The sequence below is a fragment of the Heterocephalus glaber genome, unplaced genomic scaffold, assembly GCF_053883595.1.
Source record: "Heterocephalus glaber isolate CG9 unplaced genomic scaffold, H.glaber_assembly_v1.0 deba00000546, whole genome shotgun sequence".
In the NCBI taxonomy this organism is placed as follows: domain Eukaryota; kingdom Metazoa; phylum Chordata; class Mammalia; order Rodentia; family Bathyergidae; genus Heterocephalus; species Heterocephalus glaber.
Genome location: NW_028258147.1, coordinates 38,162,274 through 38,188,089, shown reverse-complemented (window position 1 = coordinate 38,188,089; position 25,816 = coordinate 38,162,274). Strand labels below are relative to the sequence as shown.

The 25,816-nt window shown below is 39.5% G+C and overlaps 1 protein-coding gene across 16 annotated transcripts in view; it reads left to right on the top strand.

The window, feature by feature from the left end:
• Adam22 (ADAM metallopeptidase domain 22) overlaps positions 1-25,816 on the top strand; it is a 249,300-nt gene that overhangs the window by 23,828 nt on the left and 199,656 nt on the right. For all 16 annotated transcript variants that reach the window (XM_087204754.1, XM_087204746.1, XM_021242656.2 and 13 more), the window contains exon 3: positions 13,169-13,245. In XM_087204754.1, the coding sequence (XP_087060880.1) occupies positions 13,169-13,245 (77 nt within the window). The remainder of the gene's footprint in view (positions 1-13,168; positions 13,246-25,816) is intronic.

Below are 25,816 nucleotides of genomic sequence, written 5' to 3'. Positions count from 1 at the left end.
ATTAAGAACCCAGACTACCTTATCTGTCTCCTTGTGTCAAAATTCTGATTTGATCATGAATGTTTTAGTGGCAACTTTGCTTTTAAAAAAAAAAAAAGGTTACCAATGAGATCTTGGATAAATGGTTTGTATTTGCTCTCTGGGATGTATAGGAGGCCTTGGGTCATCGATGCTAATGAGGAAGACAGGCTGCCAGGAAGCGATGCGCCCAAGGAGCATGGGGTTACATTAACTTCACATGGAAGTTTCTGGTGTTGCCATGAATATTAAACAGGTCTCAATCTGGGGATTGTATAAGGTTCTTCTGGTCCCACAATTCTAGGATTCAGTTTTGAAATTAGAAATTAAAATCAACCTTATGTGATTATATTGATTTATTAAACTTTCTTGGCATCTGAGTTGTTATTTTATATTTTTGCATTTTGCCCTGCATCTTTTGTTTCACAGCGTCTATAAATATCAGCTGTATTCTACTATATCTATGACATTTTTTTCCTTAAAAAATGGCTCTCCATGTATATTTTAAACTATAATTCTCAATTTCTAACGTAGTACTCAAATTGGCCTTAGGATATGTGCTATGTGTTAGATGTGGTAACATATATTGACTTTTCTGATGAAAATAGTTCTAAAGCTTATTTTTCATGTTTTGATTTTTCATTCATATCCTCTGAAAATGTCATTTAGCACATTTTGATGGTGCTAAAGATGTTCCTATTATAATAATTACTCTAGAACTCAGTAAAACCTGCACATGCTAAGCTGAAGGATGGAGAGAGGCATTGAAGCCTGGTAGAGAGGCTGGCCTGTGGGTAGGATGGATGCCTGCACCACCCCAGCTCTGTGACCTTGGGAAGGACTTTTGCCTGTGCTTGCCTCAGTTTTTCTATTTTGTATGAGCATTAGCGATTCTCTCAGTATTATTTTATGGTATTGAAATGTTTATTTAGTACAGTGATGGTGAGCCTTCTAGAGACGATGGCCTATACTGCAGCCCAGAGCCTACTAGTTTATCACAAAGTGTTAACACTGCAGTTAAACCTGAATATGGAGGTTTTTGCTTAGAAAAAACAACTCATACATTAACATCTTTTGTCTTAAAATAAAAATAAAAATCGTGTGCCATAGTTTTGCCACCACTGGTTTAATAGTTTTAAGAATCACAAATCTTATGTAATAATTTGAAGAAATTAATTTTATAAAATTATATTTTCAAAATATCCTCGAGAGGTGTTACCACTTTTTTTTCCCCTATGGATTTTAAACCCAAGGCCTTGTGCAACCTAAGCATTTGCTGACCCTCTTAGTACACTTCCAGCTCTGCCATTAGTACTTTTTAATCTGTAGCTTCAAGTGAATAAGCATTATAATTTTTCCTTGGGAATGTGTGTTGACCCCCATTCCCCCTAGAAAAACCTTCCTGTTACAGTAGTTCTCTCTTCTCAAGACATTTTCTTTCCCTTTCAACTAAAAATGAAAGCTTTAAGATTAACATTTTGGAACCATCCTGGCTCACTTTAAAGGTATTGAATAAAAAGTTGGATTATGAATTTAGCAAGAATCAGTGTAATTCTACTTTTTTTTTGTTATTTCCCCAAGATAACCTGAAAAACTACCATACTTCTTCTTCTTGACTTTCTTATAAACTGGACACATGGAGAAGGTCCCTGAATGTTAAAGAAACTATACAAGATGCAAGGAAACCATGCTCGTGTTTGATTGGGCTGATGCTATGGTGTGTGGAGTTTGAGGGTGTCTCCCCAGTGTTCATGTGTTGGAAACAAGGCAGTGTTGGGATGGTGGGATTTAGGAGATGATTAGTGGAAGGTGAAAGTGATTAGGTTATGGAGCCGCTAATATAAGACCAAATTAGTGCTCTTGGGAGCGGGTTGTTGTAAAGTGATGCCACCATCTACTTGTCTTCTCTGCACACAGCTGGTTTCTTTCCTGCTTCTTTATAATGTTGTAGTGCAACCAGGGGTCTTTTGCCAGTAGGCTGGAGCCAGGCTGGTTGGCATGTGCACCTACCAGAACTGTGGCTCACATAAACATCTTTTTAAAGTACATTACCCAGCGTCAAACATTTTGTTGCAGGAACGCAAAGTGTACTGATCCAGCTTGGAAGTCCCGTGTTTGGAGTCCAATCCTTGTGACTTTGAGTGTATCAGTCCTGTTGCGCAGGATGCCTTAGCTTGACCCAAGCTGTGGAGGAAGGTGACATTGGATAGTGGTGAAATGATCTGTTTATTAGAGCTGCTTTTTTAACTGTTCAGCGGCAGTGCTAATGACCCTGTATTCGTTTCCTGTTGTTGCTGTAACACATTATTAGAAAACCAGTGGCGTAAAACCATACAAATTTGTTTTCCAATTCCAGGGCCCAGAGATATGAGCTAGGTCTCACAAGGCTCAGGTGAAAGTGTTGGGTGCACAGTTTTCCTTCTAGAGGTTCTAGGGAGATCTCTCCTTGCCTTCTGAGTTTTTGGAGGCTGGCTGCATTCCTTGCCTCATCCACTTTGCTTCCTGTCACTCTGATCTGCTGTACAGCCCTTTCTCTAAATGTGGCCCTTTCCTTCCTCTTACGAGGATCCACGGTATTAGATTGGCATACCCATATCATCCAGGGTTGCCCCCCATTTCAAGTCCTTACTTGAATCAGATCTGGATGGCTCCTTTTGCCCAGTAAGGTGACTGCTCACAGATTCTGTGCATCTTGAAGGTTGTTATTCTGCCCACTGCAGAACCTATCTCTCTCCTAAGGCTATTGCCTGGGAGGGACCCGGCAGAGAGGTCCTTCCAGGACCACCACCTGCCCCAGCCACTTGTGACAGCATTACAGATATTTTAAAATGTGTGAGCAATGTATTTCCTTCCTAACCTAGCATTTTATTTAATTTTGCACTTTCTGCCTTCCTTCACTTGAAGATTAGATCTACTGGAGCAGAACATTGTCAGTCTTCTTCACAACCTTGTCCATAAATCCAAAGAGTCCCCAGTGCTTGGAGATTCTCAGAAGTTTGTTGAACAAATCAATCTTTATGCAGTCTTGAGGAAGCCTATCTTACATTAAAACTATGTATTTTTAAAAATTAATTTTATTGGTACATTTAAGATATACAATATAATGACATTCATCATTGGAATTCTGAACCGCTACATAATCTCTCTTGGTTCTTATTTTTCCCCCTTCCCCTGCCCTCTCTTCAACCCCTCCATCCCTCCCTATTTACAAAGACTTAGTTTCCATTTTTCCATTTTCTCATGTTAATTCCATTCCCTTCTTTTCTTTCTCCTACCCCCTCACTTCCTCTTCCCCTTTGCCCCTTTTCTTCCTATTTCACATTATCTATTATACCTTTTAGTCCTTATTTACACTTTCAGTTTCTCACACTAGAGACACAATTTGGCATTTACACATGTGTGTCCTATTTATTTCACTTAAGAGTATTGCTTCAGTGTGCATCCATTTAGCTACACATGTCTCTAATTTCTCATTTTTTATGGCTGAGTAGTACTCCATTTATTAAAAAACCACATTTTCTTTATTCAGTGTCCAGTTGATGGGCAGTTGGGCTGCTTCCAAGCTTTAGCTATTAGAAATTGGGCTGCTGTGAACATGGGTGTACATATATCACTGTGGTATGATTCCTTTAATTCTTTTGGGAAGATAACCAGCAAGGAAATAGCTGGGTCAAATGGGACTTCCACTCCTAGTTCTTTGAGGTATCTCCATACTGATTTCCACAGTGGTTGCAGCAGTCTACACTCCCATCAGCAGTGGAGCAGGGTTCCTCTTTCCCCACATCCCCGCCAGCATTTGTTATTAGTTGATTTCATGATAGCAGCCATTTCTTCTGAGGTGAGGTGGAATCTCAGCATTGTTTTCATTTGCATCTCTCCAATGACCACTGATGTTGAACATTTTTTCATATGTTTATTTGCTATTTCTACTTCTTTGTCTGAGAAATATCTGTTCATTTCAGATGTCCATTTTTGGATTGGGTCTTTAAATTTGGGAGGTCTGATTTTTTTAAGTTCTTTATAGATGCTAGACAGTAGACCTTGGTCTGAGGAACAGCAGGTGTGGAAAACTTTTTCCCACATGGTGGGTTGTCTTTTCACACTGTTGGTGGTTTCTCTTCCTGTGTAGAAGCTTTTTAATAAGAAGAGATCCTACTTGTTGATTGATTATACTAGTTCATGGGCAATTGAGGTTGTGTTCATGAAATCTTTTCCTGCACCAATGTCTTCAAGAGTTCTACCTAACCTCTGTTCTAGCCAGTTCAGGGTTTCTGTTTTAGTATTTAGATCTTTAATCCATTTCGATTTTAGTTTAGTGGATGGTGAAAGATCTAGTTTTAATCTTTGGCAAGTTGAAACCCAATTTTTCCAGCACCATTGTTTAAAGAGGCTATCTTTCCTCCAGTGAGGGTGTTTGGGTCCTTTGTGGAAGATGAGGTGGCTGAGTGTGTCTGGAGTTGTTTCTGCATCTTCTAATCTGTTCCACTGGTCCTCAGGTCTGTATCTTTGCCAGTACTGTTGGCATGCTGTTTTTATCACAGTAGTCTTGTAGTATACTTTAAAGTTGGAGGTTGTGATACCCCCTGCCATGCCTCTGTTGCCTAGAACTGCTTTTGCTATTCTGGGTCTCTTCTTGTTCCAAATGAATTTTTGGATTGTTCTCTCAAGGTCTGTGAAGTATGCTGCTGGGATTTCAATTGGGATTGCATTGAATCTATATAGCAGTTTTGGAAGTATGGCTATTTTCACTATTTTGATTCTTCCTACCCTGGAGCAAGGGATGTCTTACCATTTTCTGATATCGTCTTCAATCTCTCTTTTCAGGGTGCTATAGTTTTGAGAGAAGAGGTCTTTGATTACTTTAGTTAGGTTGATTCCTAGATATTTCAGTTTTTTGGATGCTATTGTAAAGGGAATTGTTTGCCCTATTTCTCTCTCAGTGAGCCTGTTGTTTGTGTAGAGGAAGGCTATTGATTTTTGTGTGTTGACCTTGTGTCCAGCTACTCTACTGAATTTGGTTATTAAGTCTAGAAGACTTTTGGTGGAGTTCTTGGGCTCTTCTATAGAGTATCATGTCATCTGCAAATAATGACAATTTGACTTCATTTTCTATCTTTATTCCTTTTATTTCTTTCTCTTGTCTAATTGCCGTGGTTAGTGTTTCCAAGACTATATTGAACAAGAGTGGTGATAGTGGACATCCTTGTCTTGTTCCTGATTTTGGTATGAAGAATTTCAGTTTTTGACCATTTAGTATGATATTGGCTGTTGGTTTTTCATAGATGGCTCTTATCAGATTGAGGTAGAGACTGTCTATTCCAATTTTTGTAGGGTTTTTATCATAAATGCATGTTGGATTTTTTTCAGATGCTTTTTCTGCATCTATTGAGATGATCATATGGTTTTTGTCCTTGGCTCTTTTGATACAGTGTATTACATTGATTGACTTGTATATGTTGAACCATCCTTGCATCCCTGGGATGAATCTCACTTGGTCAGGGTGTATGATCTTCTTGATGATCTTCTGCAATCTCTTTGCCAGTATCTTATTAAGGATTTTTGCATCTATGTTCATTAGTGAGATTGGCCTATAGTTCTCTTTTTCAGTTGGGTCTTTCTCTGCTTTGGGAATCAAGGTGATGCTTGCTTCCAGGAATGAATTTGGGAGTATTGGTTCCCGTTCAATTTCATTGAAGAGTTTAAACAGTAGTGGCAGTAGTTCGTCTCTAAACTTCTTGTAGATTTCAACAGTGAAGCCCTGAGGACCTGGGCTTTTCTTAGTTGTTAATTTTTTAATACGTTTTCAATTTCATGGATTGATATTGGGTTGTATAGAATTTTTAGGTCTTTTTTCAACTTTGGTAATTCATATGTATCTAGGAATCTGTCCATTTCTTCTGTATTTTCCATCTTATTGGCGTATAGGTTCTGGAAGTAGGTATTGATGATCCTCTGGATTTCTGCTGGGTCTGTTGTAATTTCATCCTTTTCATTCCTAATTCCATGGATTTGGGCCTTTTCTTTCCTTTTTCTGATAAGGTTGGCTAAGTGCTTTTCAATTTTGTTCATTCTTTTGAAGAACTCACTCTTGACTTCATTGTTTTTTTGTATCGTTCTGTTAGTCTCCATTGCATTGATTTTTGCTCTGACCTTTATAATTTCCTCCCTTGTATGAGCTTTGGGTTTGTCCTGTTCTTTTTCTAGAAGCTTGAGGTTCAGCCTCAGGTTCTTTAATTGGGCTCACTGTATTTTCCTAATGTGTGTATTCACTGCTATGAATTTCCCTCACAAGACTGCTTTCATTGTGTCCCATAGGTTCCAATATGTTGTATTATCATCATCATTTATTTGTAGGAAATGTCTGGTTTCTTCTTTAATTTCCTCTGTGACCCATTAGTTATTCAGAGGTGTGTTGTTCAATTTCCATGTGTTTATGAAACTTTTGTGGTTACATCTGCTGTTGATCTCCAATTTCATTGCACTATGGTCTGCTAATGTACTGGGGATAACTTCGATTCCCTTGCACTTACTTAAACATGTTCTATGAGCGAGTATGTGGTCTATTTTGGAGAACGACCTGTGTGCAGCTGAAAAGAATGTATATTCTGATTTTATGGGGTGGAACACTCTGTAAACATCTGTCAAGTTCATTTGTTCAAGTGTTTGATTTTGTTCTTGTATTTTGTTGCTTATTTTTTGTCTAGTTGATCTGTTTGTGACAGTGGGGTTTTGAGGTCCCTCACTGCTATTGTATTAGTGGTTATGTGATTTTTCATGTCTGTTAGTATTTCTTTTATATAGTTGGGTGCACTAGTGTTTGGTGTATATATGTTTATGATTGTCATCTCTTACTCTTGGACTGTTCACTTTACAGGGGTGTACTGTCCTTCTTTGTCTCTGTTAAGCAGCGTTGTTTGAAATCCACTTTATCTGCAAAGAGGATTGCTACTCCTGCTTTTTTTTTTCTGATTCCTGTCGCATGGAGTATTGTTTTCCACCCTTTAACTTTCAGTGTATGAGTTTCTTTTTGAATTACATGTGTTTCTTGTGTGTAGCATATTGTTGGATCCTGCTTTTTAACCCATTCTGCCAGTCTATTTCTTTTGATTGGTGAATTGAGACCATTAACATTGATGGTTATAACTGATATGTGTTGACATATCATTTTCATGACTTTTTCTTTTTGTTGAATTCTCCCCCTTTGCGTTTAATTTCTTTTCATGCCTGATGGATTCATTCTGCTGTGCTTCCTGGGGTGGTGATCCTTGTTTTCTTTTCCTAGGATATTGCTTAAAATTTTTTGGAGTGCTGGTTTGGTATTCATGAAGTTCCTAAGGTGCTCTTTGTCATGAAAGTATCTTATTTCTCCATCAATTTTGAAAGATAATTTTGTGGGGTACATCAATCTGGGTTGGAGGCTGTTTTGGGCTGTTAGGGCTTGAAATCTTTCACTCCAAGCTCTTCAAGCCCTTGAGGGTTTGCATTGAGAAGTCTGCTGTGATTCTGATGGGCTTTCCTTTGTATGTGATTTGTTTCTTTTCTCTAACTGCTTGTAGAATTTTGTTTTTCTGTTGGGTTTCTGGAATCTTTACTATTATATGCCTATGTGTAGATTTTTTTTGATCAAGGCTATTTGGAGTCCTATATGCCTCACTTATCTGTATGTCAGGTTCTTTTCCCCTCCTTGAGAAGTTTTCTGCCATCACTTCTGTGAACAGTTCTTTTATGTCATCTGCCCTCTCTCCTGTTTCTTCATTGACTCCGATTAGTCTTATGTTATTCTTCTTTGCATCTTCTAGCAGCTGCTACATTGATTTCTCGTGGTTCCTTACCATTTTTAAGAAATTTTTCTTTTCCAGGTCCCTAATTGCAATCTTATCTTCTATATCTGAAATTCTGTCCTCACATTGGCTCATTCTGCTGCATAGACTTTCAGTGGAGTTTTTAATCTCCTGGAAATCTGTTTGCATCGGCTTTATGGATGCCATTTGTTTCCTATGTTGAGATTCCATCATGTTTCTCAGCTCCTCTATTTTTATCTGTTTCTTCTCTAAATTTATTAATCATGTATTGCACTCTGGGCATAATCTCTGCTGTTATCTGAGAAATTATTTTTTATTTCCTTTTTTTCAAATCCTCTTTTGTTTTCTAGTTCAGGGAGTCCAGGTGTTTGAGTAGCAGATTGCTCCATCTAGTTTTCCTTTGGGGTTGCTTTAGGTGATCTGGAAATCTGGTTTTGAGACTTGTTTATGTGTCTTCTCATTTCAACGTGGTGGGGGGAGGATGTGTGCTGCTGGATTCCATGCTGCTCACCTCCTAGCTGCTTTGTTTCATGGTAGGGTAGCCCGGAAGGTTCACCTCCTCTGTGCTGGGGACAGCTCTGCTCCTCTGCAGTTGGGCACATTAAAACTATATTAACATATTCCTGTTCATATTACTATCAGTAATGCAACCATTTTTTACTAAACAGCAATGAAGAAAGCTGCCTATTAATTTTCTTTTGAATTAAGTATATGAGTCTCACATTGGTGCACGGATGAGGCTCGTAAAATAAGTTCCAAATTGAATGGAGTTGCAGAAATAAAGAAAATATAAAAAATTAAATAGTTTATTTGCCGCAGAATGGATAGAATTGAAGGATATTATTTTAAGTGAAATAATCCAGACAGAAAGACAAATATTGCTTATGCTCTCCTGTGTTGTGTTGGAGTAACTAATGGTCAACTTGTAATGCCTAGGTGATCTGAATCAGCATGGTTGGGCATGGAAGACCCACTTGAGGATTATTCCCAATAACATAAAGAGAACTGGAGTGAAAGATTGTGGGCTGTTCATTTTCTAGGAGAAGGTTGATGCGGCTGATTTTCCTGATGTGAACTTAGCTGTTGTTGGAAATGGTTGGTGTTCTTATCAGAGAAGCTCTGATCTTCACTGTGAGCATCACTTCTTGGCTCCAGTGTAGATCCCTCAGTCTGGTGGCACAAATCCTTCATCCCACTGGCACAGGTTTTCTGGCTTCTGTCATTGGCCTTTGGGTTTTCCTGGTGCAGATACTCCAAATGGATAAGCATGAAAAATTGCCTTGGGCTCTAGGCCTTCAGCTGGACTTGTTGCAGGCATTGCTGTGGGAGCCAGACCCTTGGCTAGATGCTTTGGGTCTCTAGGGTGTGGCTAATCTCTTACACTTCTCTGCATTTGACTGTTTGGGTGACTGTTATAAAATAATCCTATAAATTATATGTCCTGTACTAATTCTATTTCCCTTGGAAACCCTGACCACAACATATGTGGAAGCTAAAAAAATTGATCTTAATGTAGAAGAAAGTAGAATAGTAATTAGTAGAGGTTGGGGAGAGGAGGAGGAAGGGAAGCAAGAGTGGTTGGAAAGTGGCTACCAAAATACAGTTAGATAACAGGAATAATGTTTAGTGTGCACAATGCATAGTAGGGTGACATATTTTATGAAGAGCTAGAAAAAAGGAACCTGAAATCTCCAGATGTAGGAAATGATAAGATCTTTGGCATATGGGAAGGGAATTGAGAGATGGAGGGAGGAGTGAGGAAGGGGAGGGAAATGAGATTTTAAAAAGGTAGGGGATTGTTAAGTGCTGTGTACATGCACCAAGTCCCTATAAGCAATGTGATCATCATGTACTACAAACATGTGTTAAAATATATTTATATGAAGAGGTCCAAGAGATTTAGGGAAGGGGAGGAGGACAGGAGAAGGGCCTATAAAAAGAAGTGTCATGTACGTGTACCAATGCCACATGAAGAATGTAATCATTATGTAGTACAAACATGTTCCAATAAAAAAAAAGAAATGATAAGAAAATGGAAATGCTAGGTGCCCTGGTTTGATTATTGCCTATCTTATAAATGTTTTAAAATACCATGCTATACCCCATAAATATGTATAATCATGAGTTAATTAAAAAGAAAGTAAGCCAGGCATAGTAGCCCACCCCTGTAATCCCTGCTTCTTGGGAGGCGAAGGCAGGAAGATTACAAGTTCTAAGCCAGCCTGGGCAACTTAGTGAGACCTTGTCTCAAAGTAAAAATAAAAAGGGACAAGGGATATATATATCAGTAGCAGAGCACTTGCCTAGCATGTGCATGACCCTTGGTTCAATCCCCAGTACTACCCAAAAAAAAAAAGATTAGAATCATTGCAAATAGTGAGTACCACCCCTCCATGGTAATATTGCCTTGATCCAAATTGTAATAGGGTTGCTGAGGTGAAGAACTGTGTAGTCTCTCCTCTGTTCACCACAGATTTACAACACTAGTATTGCTAATTCTAAGGAGACTGAAATAAGATATAATAGCCACTCAAGTGCCTAGAGATTGGAGGCGGGAGGTTTATTTTAATGGAGACATCAGTTCTGGTAAGTGGAGCTTTCTTCAGGCTGTTCTCAAAATACAAGTCTTAGCACTTCAGGAAACCCTGAGAGCTTTTAGGCAGAGCAACATTATCCATTGCAGGGCATTAAGGGCAACCCTGAAGGGAAGATTGAATTTCATTAGCAAGTGCTTTATAGGTGATCTCTCCATCATTCCTGTGTCTAGGTGATTAATAAAACAACCCTCACATGAGTCAGGACCCGCTAGTTCAGTACCTGATGCTGGGCAGTAAGGAAGCCCTGCTGTGATCTTGGTCTGTCCTGAGGAGGAAGAGAAGAAGCTGGATGAATGTGGAAGATGTCATGGGACAGGAGTGTCGTGGACTGAGTGTGTCCCCTTGCCATTCATGGGTTGAAGCTGTAGCCCTGAACATGATTTAGTTTGTAGGGAAGGACTTTATACAGACATGACCAAGGTTCAGTGAGCTCTGAGTGTGGGGTGCCTGACCAAAGCTGTGATGTCCTAGTAAGAAGAAGTGAGAGCAGCTGTGTCAACACAAGGGGATGCGACCGCATCTGCAGGCCATGGAGAAAGCCCTGGAGAAACCACGTCTGCCAACACTTCCTGCGTCCAGAATTGTACAGAAACACATTTCTGTTGGTTCAGCCCCACCAGTCTGTGGTATGTTGTGATGTCAGCCATAGCAGATGCCAGAAGGAGGAACTTGATCTAAGTCTTAAAAGGATGAGTGGAGCCATTCCTGGGAAACAGCTTTGCTGAAGAGTCTGTTGGAGAAAAGTACTTAGCGGAAGGATGACTCAAAGCTACAGAAAGAGTTGGAATACCCATAGGTTTTTTTTTTTGTTTTTTTTTTGTACAGGGGATCAAACTCAGGACCTTGCCAGGCAGACGCTGTGCCATTGAGCTAAATCCCAGGCCCAGAATACACATAGTTTTGAATTAAAGAGTAGATAAATGAGTGTGGATAAGGGTGTACTTGGGAGCTTATGTGCAATGGCAGGGGTGAGTAGAGGAGGGCATTGTGGAGGATCTGGAAATCCAGGGAGAAGAGTTTTGTATTTGATAGAGTCAAACATCTAGGGCTTGCATTGGGGTTTTACTAAGAAGTCAAATGGGTGGCATTATAGCACTCCTCTTCCTCCCTGCTTCCCTCTCTTGGCAGTATAGTGGTAGAGTGCTTGCCTGTCATGCATGAAGTCTTGGGCTCAATCCCCAGGACAACCAAAAAAAAAAAAAATCAGGGGTGGGGAGGATATGATTGAATCTGTCTGTGACAGAGGTGGGAATGAAGAGTAAGTGTGACTCCCAGGAATTATTATAAAAAGAAAAAGAAACCAAAGTTTGGTGATAGCCCTGGCATTAGTTAAGAAGAGTAGAGTTAATGTTGGATGACTAATGAAGCAGAGAGGTACCTAGATTGGAGTTTTATGAGGATTGGGTTACATTAGCAAGTGAGGCATAACATTCTCCTACCCCAACCTCTTTCAAAGATTTTTAATCAGAAGAATCATCCTTTCTTTCCAGAAAGCTTCATCAAGCTTTCTCCTTTTACCTAACCCCATATGTAGTTCCCTGCATGTAAAATCCCAGGGGTGGTTGAAGTGCCTTTTACATCCCATAGGACCCTAGGATGTCCTTTCTGTGAGTCGCTGGTTCTCAGAAGGCAGCATCGTCAGCCTCAAGTACTACATGTGGTTGCTCAGATAGTTTTTATCACTACAATAATGTTTTTTTTCTTCTCATCATAGAAATTATGTATGTTTACTTTAGGAAACTGAATATTGTAGAAATACATACACAAAAAATTCCAGTAATTCATAGTCCTGTTTAGATAAAGTATTTGGGAAGTAAAATAGAAGAGTTTAACTTCTTCTCTTTTTTTTCAGTTAATTTACACGATCATTCAATATGCCACATTACTAGTATTGGTAACACTATATTTTTTAGAGTTACCATGATTCTCTGTGGGAGTTCGTGGGATGTCATAGGAAACAGTGATTATTTTTATCCAAGAAAATTTTGATTGATGATATTTGCAATAGATGTGCAGAGGTTTGAGATTTCTAGGAAGATATGGAAACCTCTCTGCAATTAGGCTTGGTAAATTAGAAATAAAATATCATTGTGCTGCCTCCTGCCTCCCAAGCACAAGGTCCTGAGTTTGATCCCTGGTACAAAACAAAAAAGAAAGAAAAAAAGAGATGAAATATTATTTTTAAAGTCTGTATTTGAGATAAGGTGAAAGAGATTTTAGAGGTTTGAAAGTCTTTCTTACAAAAAGATCATATTCACTGTTACTTCACTTTTGAATGGAGCATATTTTCCTTTCTGAATGTACAAAGCTTAATTTTTTTTTCAAAGCTTAATTTAACGGGGGTAGTCATTTAGTAAGAATAAGGCTAATTCAGTGAAGTTTTTTTTTTTTTTGTACCGGGGATTGAACTCGGGTCCTTGCACTTGCGCAGCAGGCAGAGAAACCACTGACCTAAATCCCTGTCCCATCAGTGAAGTCTTTTTGCAAATGAAATGTTTTATCTCTTGAGACAGCAGAAGAGTAGGCCCTCATCAACAGTCCTTTGTTGGATGACAACTTACTACAGCCTGGAAAATATGTGGCTTCTGAGAAGGTGCAAATTCTGCCTTTAATGTGCTTTGATTTCTTTTCCATGTTGGGGTGGTTTTTTCAGCTGGGCTACTGTAAATCTTTTGGAATAATCATAAAAATACCAATCATCTGATTTCTACAGCTGCACACTAAGTGCCTTTTATCTTTCTGATCTTGCAGTCGACCCATGTGGCCCAGGCCAGCTTCCAGGTCAACGCCTTCGGAACATCGTTCATCCTGGACGTCATGTTAAACCAGTGAGTTGTTGGCTGAGCTGCCCTTGCTTCTGTCAGATCCATATTGAGTCCAGTTTCTTATCTTTCTGTAAAGCTTTTTGTTTTTGCTATATTTTACTTGTGTCTTTCTATACCAGTTAATTGTTATAGTTAAACTATTATATTTATTGTAAGGGATAAAGCCTGGCAAATAACAAGAAATAGGTGTGCATTTGAAATAGCAGAGCTGTAATAGGTTTAAGAACATATGATGGAGGGTCAGGGATTTAGCTCAGTGGTTCCGCTGCCTGCCTTGCAAGCGCAAGGAACCAAGTTCGATCCCCAGTACCAGAAAAAGAAAAAGAAAATAAATTATTGGCCCGGGTATTTAGCTCAGTGGTTCTGGTGCCTGTCTCGCAAGCACAAGGTTCCAAGTTCGATCCCTGGTACCAAAAAAAAAAAAAAAAGAACATATGATGGAAGGCAGGAGTTACACCAGTATGTTATATAAGATATGTATGACCTGAGCTTTCTATGAATGACATATCATGAAAATAATACTTTGGGTATTGAAACGTCTTTATTAATAACAGCAGAACAGCAGAAGTTACACTTTTGGACTGATGATTCATAGGACTGCCTGTGTGGTATGTGGTGCTGAATAACGCCTGGTATCCATTGGATGAGATGCCTGGTACCCATTGGGCAGATTTTTATGAGACTTAGGTTACTAGGATTATTCTATGATTTTGGAAATGTCATTTTATCTATCTAAAATTTTAAGTTTGGAAGAGGCATTTGATAAATCACTGGATTTAATTTCTTCCTTTTGCTTCAGGACAGTGTTTAATAAATCTATTTTCTTCTTTGAAAAGTTTGTACCCAACTTTTGTCATGGGTAAATGAGGAGAGATGAGAGATCTGTCTGGCCTATTTTCTGGATTGCGAAGAACTGGCCCAGAGCTTTGCTGGAAGCATCTATGGAACATCTGAGTTCAAGGCCACAAGGTCAGACAGGTAGACCAAGGGTGAAAAGTCGACCCCAGGTTGTGCCGACTGAGGAGCCAGCCAGATAGAAAACTGTCGTTTAATCTTTAAAAGGTTGTAAAGCCAGGCATAGTGTAACATGCCTGTAATCCTAGTGCTTGGGCAGGCTAAGGCAGGAGGATTATAAATTTGAGCCAACCTTGGGCAGTTTAGCAATTTAGCAAGACCCTGTCTCAAAATAAAATATAAAAGGGGTTGGTAAGGTAGCTCAGTATGAAGGCCCTAGATTCAATATTCCAGTACTGCAAAAAAGTAAAAGAATGTAAGAGACATGATTTATGATAGTATCTAGATAGGTAGCCACTAGTCACTTGTGGCCATTTAAATTTGAATTAATTAAATTAATTTAAATAAAATGAGCTGGGTAGAGATGGTACATGCCTGTAGTTCCAGCTACTCTGGAGGTTGAGGCAGGAGGATGGCTCGAGCCCAGAAGTTCCATGGGCAACATAGTAAGACCCTGTTTCACAAACAAATTTCTGTTCTCACTTGCATTCACCACATTTCAGATGCCCCGGAGCCATGAGTGGCTGGTGGCTGCCTTTCTGGACAGGATTTGAGAAGCCAGGATCCTAGGATTCTATTTCATTGACTCCCCTCCCTCCCTTAAATTATTATTCCTTTTGGATAGCCCCTCACTCTTGGGTTCTGGTTTCTGACATTTGACTTTGTGACTTTTAGTACTAGAGGAGGGATATTTCTCTATGTCCATTCTGCCCAAACTGCTTCACTTCCTTGGGAGTAACCGGAGTTCCAAAACTTTCCTGAAGGTCAAACACATATGGTCAAACGTATCAGAACTTGAAGATTAGAATACTGGGGGGAAGTGGGATTTTTGTTTTCAAGATACTGGCAGGAGCCTCTGTTGGACATTTTTCTTCTTTTTATTTAAATTTAATTTTATTGGTACATTTTAGGTATACAATATAATGACATTCATCATTGGAAATTTGCACCTTTACATAATCTCTCCTGGTTCTTATTTTTCCCCCTTCCTCTGCCCTCCCTTCAACCATTCCATCCCTCAATATTTGCGAAGACTTTGGTTCCATTTTTTCATTTTCTCATATTGATTCCATTCCTTTTTTTCCTTTCCCCTACCCCTCCCACTTCCCCTTTGCCCCTTTTCTTCCTATTTCACATTATCTATTATACCTTTCAGTCCTTATTTACACTTTCAGTTACTCAAACTAGAGAAACTATTCGGTATTTACACGTGTGTCCTGTTTATTTCACTTAAGAGTATTGCCTCAATGTGCATCCATTTAGCTATAAATGTCTCTAATTTCTCATTTTTTGTGGCTGAGTAGTACTCCATTTTATAAAAAACCCCACATTTTCTTTATCCAGTCTCCAGTTGATGGGCAGTTGGACTGCTTCCAAGCTTTAGCTATTACAAATTGGGCTGCTATGAACATGGGTGCACATATATCCCTGTGGTATGATTCTTTTAATTCTTTAGGGAGCATACCCAGCAGGGGAATAGCTGGGTCAAATGGGACTTCCACTCCTAGTTCTTTGAGGTATCTCCATGGTGATTTCCACAGTGGTTGTAGCAGTCTACACTCCCACCAGCAGTGGAGCAGGGTTCCTCTTTCCCCACAGCCCCGCCAGCATTTGGAATTGGTTGATTTCATGATAGCAGCCATTCTTTCTGGGGTGAGGTGGAATCTCAGTGTTGTTTTCATTTGCATCTCTCCAGTGACCACTGATGTTGAACCTTTTTTCATATGTTTATTTGCTATTTCTGCTTTGTCTGAGAAATGTCTGTTCATTTTAGATGCCCATTTTTGGATTCGGTCTTTAAATTTGGGAGGTCTGATTTTGTAAAGTTCTTTATAGATGCTAGCTAGTAGACCTTTGTCTGAGGAACAGCAGGTGAAATTTTTTTCCCACATTGTGAGTTGTCTTTTCATTGTAGTTTCTCTTGCTATGCAGAAGCTTTTTAATAAGAAGAGATCCCACTTGTTGATTGTTGGTGCTAGTTCATGGGCAACTCAGGTTGTGTTCATGAAATCTTTACCTACACCAATGTCTTCAAGAGTTCTACCTAACCTCTGTTCCAGGAAATTCAGCGTTTCTGTTTTAATATTTAGATCCTTAATCCATTTCGATTTTAGTTTAGTTCATGGTGAGAGATATAGGCGTAGCTTTAATCTTTGGCAATTTGAAACCCAATTTTTCCAGCACCATTTATTAAATAGACTGTCTTGCCTCTAGGGAGGGTGTTTGGCTACATTGTCAAAGATGAGATGGCTGAGTGTGTCTAGAGTTGTTTCTGCATCTTCTAATTTGTATCACTGGTCCTCAGATCTGTTTCTTTGCCAGTACCATGCTGTTTTTATCACAGTAGCTTTGTAGTATAGTTTCAAGTTGGGGATTGTGATACTCCCTGCCATGTCTCTGTTGCCTAGAATTGCTTTTGCTATTCTGGGTCTCTTCTTGTTCCAAATGAATTTTTGGATTGTATTCTCAAGGGCCATAAAGTATGCTGCTGGGATTTCAGTTGGGATTGCATTGAATCTATATAGAAGTTTTGGAAATATGGCCATTTTCACTATATTATTCCTTCCTACCCAGGAGCAGGGGATGTCTTTCTATTTTCTGATATCTTCACTCTCTCTTTTCAGAGTGCTATAGTTTTGAGAGAAGAGGTGTTTGATTTCTTTTGTTAGGTTGATTCCTAGGTATTTCAATTTTCTGGATGCTATTGTGAAAGGAATTGTTTGCCCTATTTCTCTCTCAGTGAGCCTATTGTTCGTGTAGAGGAAAGCTATTGACTTTTGTGTGTTGACCTTGTGTCCAGCTACTCTACTGAATTTGTTTATTAAGTCTAGAAGACTTTTGGTGGAGTTCTTGGGCTCTTCTATAGAGTATCATGTCATCTGCAAATAATGACAATTTGACTTCTTCATTTCCTATCTTTATTCCTTTCATTTCTTTCTCTTGTCTAATTGCCATGGTTAATGTTTCCAAACCTATATTGAACAAGAGTGGTGATAGTGGACATGCTTGTCTTGTTCCTGATTTTGGTGTGAAGAATTTCAGTTTTTGACCATTTAGTATGATATTGGCTGTTGGTTTTTCATAGATGACTTTTATCAGATTGAGGTAGAGACCATCTATTCCAATTTTTTGTAGGGTTTTTATCATAAATGCATGTTGGATTTTGTCAGATGCTTTTTCTGCGTCTATTGAGATAATCATATGTTTTTTGTCCTTGTCTCTATTGATATAGTGTATTACATTGATTGATTTGCATATGTTAAATCATCCTTGCATCCCTGGGATGAATTCCACTTGGTCAGAGTGCATGATCTTTTTGATGATCGTCTGCTGTATTTGCCAGTATCTTATTAAGGAGTTTTGCATCTATGTTCATTACTGAGTTTGGCCTATAGTTCTCTTTTTCAGTTGGGTCTTTCTCTGCTTTGGGAATCAAGGTGATGCTTGCTTCCAGGAATGAATTTGGGGGTATTGGTTCCCTTTCAATTTCATTGAAGAGTTTAAACAGTAGTGGCAGTAGTTCCTCTCTTAATGTCTTGTGGAATTCAGCAGTGAAGCCTTCAGGACCTGGGATTTTCTTAGTAAGTTTTTAATTATGTTTTCAATTTCACTGGTTGATATTGGGTTGTTTAGAATTTTTAGGTCTTCTTTGTTCAACTTTGGTAATTCATATGTATCTAGGAATTTGTCCATTTCTTCTCTGTTTTCCATCTTATTGGCGTATAGGTTCTGGAAGTAGGTATTGATGATCCTCTGGATTTCTGCTGGGTCTGTTGTAATTTCACCCTTTTCATTCCTAATTGCATAGATTTGGGCCTTTTCTTTCCTTTTTCTGACAAGATTGGCTAAGGGTTTGTCAATTTTGTTGATTCTTTCGAAGAACCAACTCTTGACTTCATTAATTTTTTGTATTGTTCTGTTAGTCTCCATTGCATTGATTTCTGCTCTGATCTTTATAATTTCTTCCCTTGTATGAGCTTTGGGGTTGTCCTGCTCTTCTTTTTCTAGAAGCTTGAGGTTCAGCATCAGGTTGTTTAATTGGGCTTGCTGTGTTTTCCTAATATTTGTATTCACTGCTATGAATTTCCCTCATAAGACTGCTTTCATTGTGTCCCATAGATTCCGATATGTTGTACTGTCATCATTTAATTGAAGGAACTGTCTGATTTCTTCTATAATTTCCTCTGTGACCCACTGGTTATTCAGAAGTGTGTTGTTCAATTTCCATGTGTTTATGAAATTTTTCAAGTTTCTTTTGCTATGGATCTCCAATTTCATCGCACTATGGTCTGATGATATACAGGGGATAACTTTAATTCCTTTGCACTTACTTAAACATGTTCTATGTGTGAGTATGTGGTCTATTTTGGAGAATGACCCATGTGCAGCTGAGCAGAATGTGTATTCTGATTTTGTGGGGTGGAACACTCTGTAAACCTCTGTTAAGTTCATTTGTTCAAGAGTTCGATTGAGTTCTAGTATTTCATTACATATTTTTAGTCTAGTTGATCTGTCTATTTGTGACAATGAGGTGTTGAGGTCCCCCACTACAATTGTATTAGTGCCTATATGACTTTTCATGTCTGTTAGTATTTGTTTTATATAGATGGGTGCACTAGTGTTTGGTGCATCGATATTTATGATTTTCATCTCTTCCTGTTGGATTCTTCCCTTTACAAGGATGTAGTGTCCTTCTTCATCTCTCCTAATCAGTGTTGGTTTGAAATCTACTTGATCTGCCAAGAGGATAGCTACTCTTGCTTTTTTTCGAGTTCCTGTTGGATGTAGTATTGTTTTCCACCCTTTTAACTTTCAGTCTATGAGTTTCCTTTTGAATTAAGTGTGTTTCTTGTATGCAGCATATTGTTGGGTTTTGCTTCTTGACCCATTCTGCTAGTCTGTTTGTTTTGATTGGTGAATTGAGACCATTAACATTGATGGTTATGACTGAAACGTATTGACTTGTCATTGCCGTGACTTTTTCTTTTTGTTGGGTTCTCCCCCTTTACATTTAATTTCTTGTCGTGCCAGATGGGTTCATTCTGCTTTGCTTCCTGGGGCTGTGATCCTCAATGTCTGTTCTTAGGATATTTTGTAAAATTTTTTAGAGTGCTGGTTTGGTATTCACAAAGTTCCTAAGGTGCTCTTTGTCATGAAAGTATCTTATTTCTCCATGAATTTTGAAAGATAGTTTTGCAGGGTACATCAATCTGGGTTGGAGGCTGTTTTTTTTTACAACTTGGAATATGTCCTTCCAAGCTCTTCTTGCCTTGATGATTTGTGTTGAGAAGTCTGCTGTGATTCTGATGGGCTTTCCTTTGTATGTGATTTGTTTCTTTTCTCTAAGTGCTTGTAGAACTTTGTTCTTCTGTTGAGTTTCTGGAATCTTAACTATTATATGCCTATGTGTAGATTTTTTAGATCAAGGCTCTTTGGGGTCCTATATGCCTCACTTATCTGTATGTCAAGTTCTTTTCCCCTCCTTGGGAAGTTTTCTGCCATTACTTCTGTGAACAGTTTTTTTATGTCATCTGCACTCTCACCTGTTTCTTCCTTAACTCCAGTCAGTCTTATGTTATTCTTCTTTTCATCGTCTAGCAGCTCCTGGATTGATTTCTCGTGTTCCCTTATAATTTCCCTTATAATTATAATTTACCGTATAATTATAAACAACTTTTCTTTTCCTCATCATTAATTGCAATCTTATCTTCTATATCTGAAATTCTGTCCTCACATTGGCTCATTCTGCTGTATAAACTTTCAGTGGAGTTTTTCATCTCCTGGAAATCTGTTTGCATCTGTTGTATGGATTCCGTTTGTTTCCTATGTTGGGATTCCATCATGTTCCTCAGCTCCTCTCTAGATTTATTAATCATGTTTTGCACTAGGGGCACAATTTCTCCTGTTATCTGAGAAATTATTTCTGATTTTATTTTTTCCAGATCCCCTTTTGTTGCCAGTTCAGTGGGGCCAGGTGGTTGAGCATCGGAGTGTTCCATCTCATTTCCCTTTGTGGTTGCTGTAGGTGATCTGGAAGTCTGTTTTGAGATTTATTTATGTGTTTTCTCATTTCGACGGGGGGGGGGCGGGGGGATGTTGGCATCTGTGTAGCTTACCTCCTCCGACCTGGGAGAGGTGGGACACTGGCTGGGAGCGGCCGTAGGGATGGTGGCCCGGAAGCCCCTTCCCCTGGCCCAGGCACAAAATCCCTTTCCTTTGGGCTGGGAGCAGTGGGGGTGGTGGTGGCCGGGAAGCCCCTTCCTCCTGGACCAGGAGCAGTGGGATGGCGGCTCAGAATCACCTACTCTGGGCCGGGAGTGGCGGGAGGGATGGTGGCTGGGAAGCCCCTTCCACTGGACCAGGATCAGTGGGATGGCGGCTCAGAAGGCCCTACCTCTGGTCTGGGAGCGGTGGAAAAGGTGACTCCCAGAAGCCCCTTCCTTTGGGCTGGGAGTGGCAGGATGGGTGGTGGCCCCAAAGCCCTTTCCTCTGGGCTGGAAGCAGCGGGAGGGATGGTGGCCAGGATGCCCTTTCCTCTGGACCAGGAGCAGTGGGACAGCAGCTCAGAAGCCCCTACCTCTGGGCCAGGAGTGGCGGGAAGGATGGCGGCCCTAGAGGTGTAGTCTTGATCAGCACATGAGGAAAGTGGACTTGCCTCTACTGGTAACAGATTGTGAACATGTTTAAGTAGCCTGAGTTTTAAAATCAGTACTATTTCTACAAGAATAATTTCAATAGTAGATTAATCATTAAAACAAACACCTGATATGATTAGTGTTTTTGAGTCTCAAAATAATTCTAGATTTTCACAGAAAGCATTACTTTTTAGATTCATTGCAAGTAGTGATTTTAGTTGATTGTGTTATGGCATTATTTTCCTATACTACAATTTGATAATGCTTTGTAGTGAAAGTAACAGGAATGACTGATTGAAAAAAATCTTAAACAAGAAAGGATTCCTTATTTCACACACAAGAAGTTTTAAATTCCCAGTTCCCCAGCCCAGGCAGCCCTAGCTGTGCCTCCAGGTGTCCAGAAAAGACACCACCTCTTCCTCTGGCCCACTGTGGGGACCAGGAAAACGTTTTACCACAACGTTTGAAATCTTGACAGAACTGTGTCAATTCTTCTTCTAAACCAACTTTCAGCAAAGGAAAAGTTACCTCTGTGATTATTTGCTGTTAATCAGGATCACCCTGGAGCGAGGGAAGGGGGAGAGTTCACCTTTTCCAAAGTCATACTGGACATGAAAGGATCTCTCGCTGTCTCTCTCTCTCTCTGTCTCTCTGTCTCTCTCTCTGTCTCTCTCTCTGTCTCTCTCTCTCTCTGCCTCTCTCTGTCTCTTCTCTGATCTTTGACTAATCAGGGTTCTATAGCTGTGGAATATGGAGTAGGCATTTATTGGAGAAATAGCCAACAAGATCTGGCAAAGAGAATTTTGGTAAAGGTGACCTTCCAAGTGTAAATGGACTTGAGTGGTATTACAGTATGGCTGCTGACTTCATTCCATAGCGTGGCTGACATGAAAACCTTTTATGTCCTGAGTAAATACCCCTTTACACTTGATCTAAGAGGAGCTCACCAAAATAATAAGTCTGTGACTGTTAAACCTGGGGATCCTTACTGAATTACAATCATTGATAATCTGTGTACATCTCTATTTATATCCACCAGCATCCTACAGTAGCTTGCTTTGAAACTTTTTCATTTTGGTAAATTTTACTGTAAGCTGTTAATCAAATTAGAAACATTGAATGTCCTGTTGCTCTAGGCGCTCCAGCTGCCCAACTGGACACCACTTAGCTAGGGTTCCCTGCATGTACACCGTTGGCAGCTACTAGGCAATGTCCAGTCCGTCCTTTTGATACCCAGATGAGCTGTTCTCACAGCCATAAATGAGATGGAAACCTACCCCTCCAAGGACATTGCCTTTTGTGCCTTTTATCCCAGCTAAACAGTCAGTTTTCAGCATATCATCCTCTTTAACTGTTTTCCTGGCCTCAATCATATTACAATTATCTGTACTAATTTGCAATAAAGTTTAAAGAACTTCCAATACCTGGGCCCATCCCAGACCAACTAGTGCCGTGTTTTCCCAGTTCCTGGGACCAGCAGCATCATTGCAGGATGTGGTTGGAAAGGTCTATCCAAAGTCCTCACCAGATCTGTTGGCTCAGAGCCTTTGATGGGCTGGGTTGCAGGAAACTGGCCTTTAATAAGCCCTTTTGGTGATTCTGAGTTATGTTTAAGTTTGAGAACCACTGATCTTGTGTTTTTTTCCCTCCTAACATTTCACCTGCTAGTTTCCTCTCATTATCTTAATCTATTCCAAACCTCAACCTTGAACCTACATGCCACCTCCCCCCATATTCCACTAGGAACTTTTTAAAAAGTTCATTAATTAATGTTTTTCACTCATATTTTAATAAAGATAATTTTTTCTGGATAAATCCTGTCAGAAACCATTGACCAGTTTGTTTGTTTTTTAAAATTTGTTCAGTCAATTCTGAGTTAGATTAAAGACTCCCATGGGGCCTTCTGTAGATTTCTCTGACCTGAAGTGTTGCATTCTTGAGCTGAAAATATAGTGGCTTAGCCTCTCAGTTGGTCACCATGGGTTTGTTTTGCTATAATAAGGACTTGGCCATGGCACCAGGTTATTTGGGACTTCAGACTCAATACTAGGAGCAGATTTGCAAGGGTTTGTGCTATGATGGGGGAGGAAAGACAGCACAGCAGGAAACTACGGGTAGCAGATTGTGCTGCTTGAGTGGCCAGTGTGCTGTGCTTTCTTGATGTCTTAGGAAGTTAAAGCAACTGTACCCAAATACCATAGACTGAGTGGCTTTAACAACAGAAATAAATTCCTCACAGTCCCAAAGATTTGAAAATCCAAGGTTACAGTACATGTCAGTTTTGTCCTTGGTGAGGACCCTTTTCCTGGTTTGCCCATTGCATCTTTGTAGTCTCACATGGCAGAGACCAAACTCACCTCTGTTGTATCTTTTTTTTTTTTTTAAAGGGTCTTAATTCTAGTGTACTGTCATGACCTAATTATGATCCAAAGGCCCTGACTCCTCAGCTCATCACAATGAAGTTACGATTTCAGCATGAGAATTTTGAGGGGACTCAGACATTTAATCCATAGCATTGAAGGGAATATTCTTGCTACATCCTTACATTGTGATCAATACAAGAACGTGTATAGAAAATAAATGAATCGGGGCTGGGGATTTAGCTTAGTGGTTCCACTGCCTGGCTCGTAAGCACAAGGTCCTGAGTTCGATCCCTGGTACCAAAAAAAAAAAAAAGAAAGAAAGAAAATAAATGAATCTGTGAATTATGGGGTCACAGGTACCTTCCATTTGTTGTTCTTGTTGTAGATGTTTGATCAAGTGGTAGGCAACAGAAAGACAGTGTAGTCAAGGGGCTAGCTCCATAGACATTGTAGCCAGACTTCTTGGATTTAAGATTTGTACCAGTTACTAGCTGTATGACCTAGTCAGCTAACTGCTCATCACCTGGATTTCTCCAGTTATAAAATACAGATGGGAATAGAACTTGTCTCATACATAATTGTGAGATTTAATGGGTTCATACACATGAATTATCCAGAGTAGTACCTAGCACATAGGCATACCTAGCATTTAGTTATTAATAGTTAACAGAAGCACTTTCCCTTAGAACTGGTCTGAGATTAACTGTCTTCCAGGGACTGGCTAACTTTGAAATCTGTGATACTAACAGGGAGTTAGGTACTATTGGTTTTTTAAACCATATCCATAAGATTTTAGTGAAAGTTCTAAAGCCCTATTAGTACATACTAACTTGGTAAATTTACTGCACATATTTAAGTAAAGAAAATAGTTTTGAATCCCTTCTGTGCAATTCTGAAACTCCCAAAGCTCTGAAAACAGAAAAGTTTTATAAATTTGAAGCAATCTGTTTGGCACTGACAACCTTACTTGGACGTATGTATTAGTTTTGTATTCCTGTTGTTAAAGCTAGCCACATGAACCAACATACTTAAACCAACACGCGTTTATCATCCCACAGTTTCACGTGGGTCAGCAGTGGGTGCAGTGTAGCTCAGCTGAGTCTCTGCTGAGAGGTGCATGGGCCTAAGTAAAGGTATTGTGTGGGTTGTTGCTCCTTTCTAGAGGACCACGGGAAGAATCCACTTGTACGCATTTTTTGGTCACTGGCAGGATTCAGTTCTTTAATATTGTAGGACCAGGGTAACTACTTCCTTGCTGGTGTTTGACCATGGATTGTTCTGGGGGCTGTCTGGGTGCCCTCCCTCCATCTCACAGGCAACAGTGGGCCCTGAGGGCCTTGTTGGCTCAGAATCTACCTCCCCTTCTCCTTTTTCCTCTCTATTGCCCTTTCTCAGTGAATCTCTCCAAGTAGTTCTTCTGCCTTTCTGGGTTCCTATGGTTATATTGGGCCCACGAAGGCAATCCAGAATCATCTATTTTAAAGTCAACTGGTTAGTGACCTTAATTCCATGTGCAGAGTTTCTTAATGGAGAACCTAGATTAATATTTGATTGAACAATCAGAAAATGGGAATCTTGGGGGACACCTTGAAAATTCTGTCTAGACCAGTGATGGTGAACCTTTTAGAGAAGAGTACCAAACTGAAAAACTCATTTATTTATTGCAAAGTGCCAATACTGCAATTAAACCTGAATACTGAGGTTTTAGTTTAGAAAAAACAACTCATACGTGCATATCTTTTGTCTTAAAAGAACACAATAGCGCACGTGCCATAGGTTCACCACCACTGTATTAGACTATTTTTAATCTGTATTTATCCTACTTAGGAGTAATATCATTTGGTACAGAAATACCAGCATGTTTGATTTTAGGTTGTTGTCTGTCCTTATGTTGGGGGCATAAATTAACATAATATATGTACATTGCTACCTTTCTAAAATTAAACAGTTGCTCGACTTCGAAACACATCTGGCTCCAAGTGCTGTTGAAGGGATTGTGGGCGTGTTATAAAAAGTTACTGGCAGAAGATATTTCTGAAATTTATATTTATATCTTAAAGTACTGTGAAGTGGTACATTTGTACCACTCACCACTTGAGAGAAAGGATGTTAATGTGCTCTCTCTCCAATTTCAAATTTAGAAACTAAAAAGGATTTGGGAGACAAATTCTTTATCTTTTAAAGATTCAGAAGAAGGAATCAATATTATAGATAAGAAGGGGAAGAATGGAAGATAGCATTTATAAAGCACTATACAATTCACTTTCCACATAGTCACAGCACACACACGTGTGTGTATGTGTGTGTGCACGTGCATGTGTGCTTTAATCCTAACCCAGGTAGGTTATTTTCTGCAGTTTACATGTGCTGGGGTCAACAATCAGGGAGACTGACTTGCTCAGAGTCACATGGCTGGTCACTGTGTGGAAATGGAATTTGAACTTTGTTCTGACTTCAGAATTTGCTTTATTCATCAAAGAATGGTCACAGGTCTAGAATTTAAACTCAGTTCTATCTCACTTTAAAAACAAATAGTTCTTTTTAATGCAGTGTTACATGTTT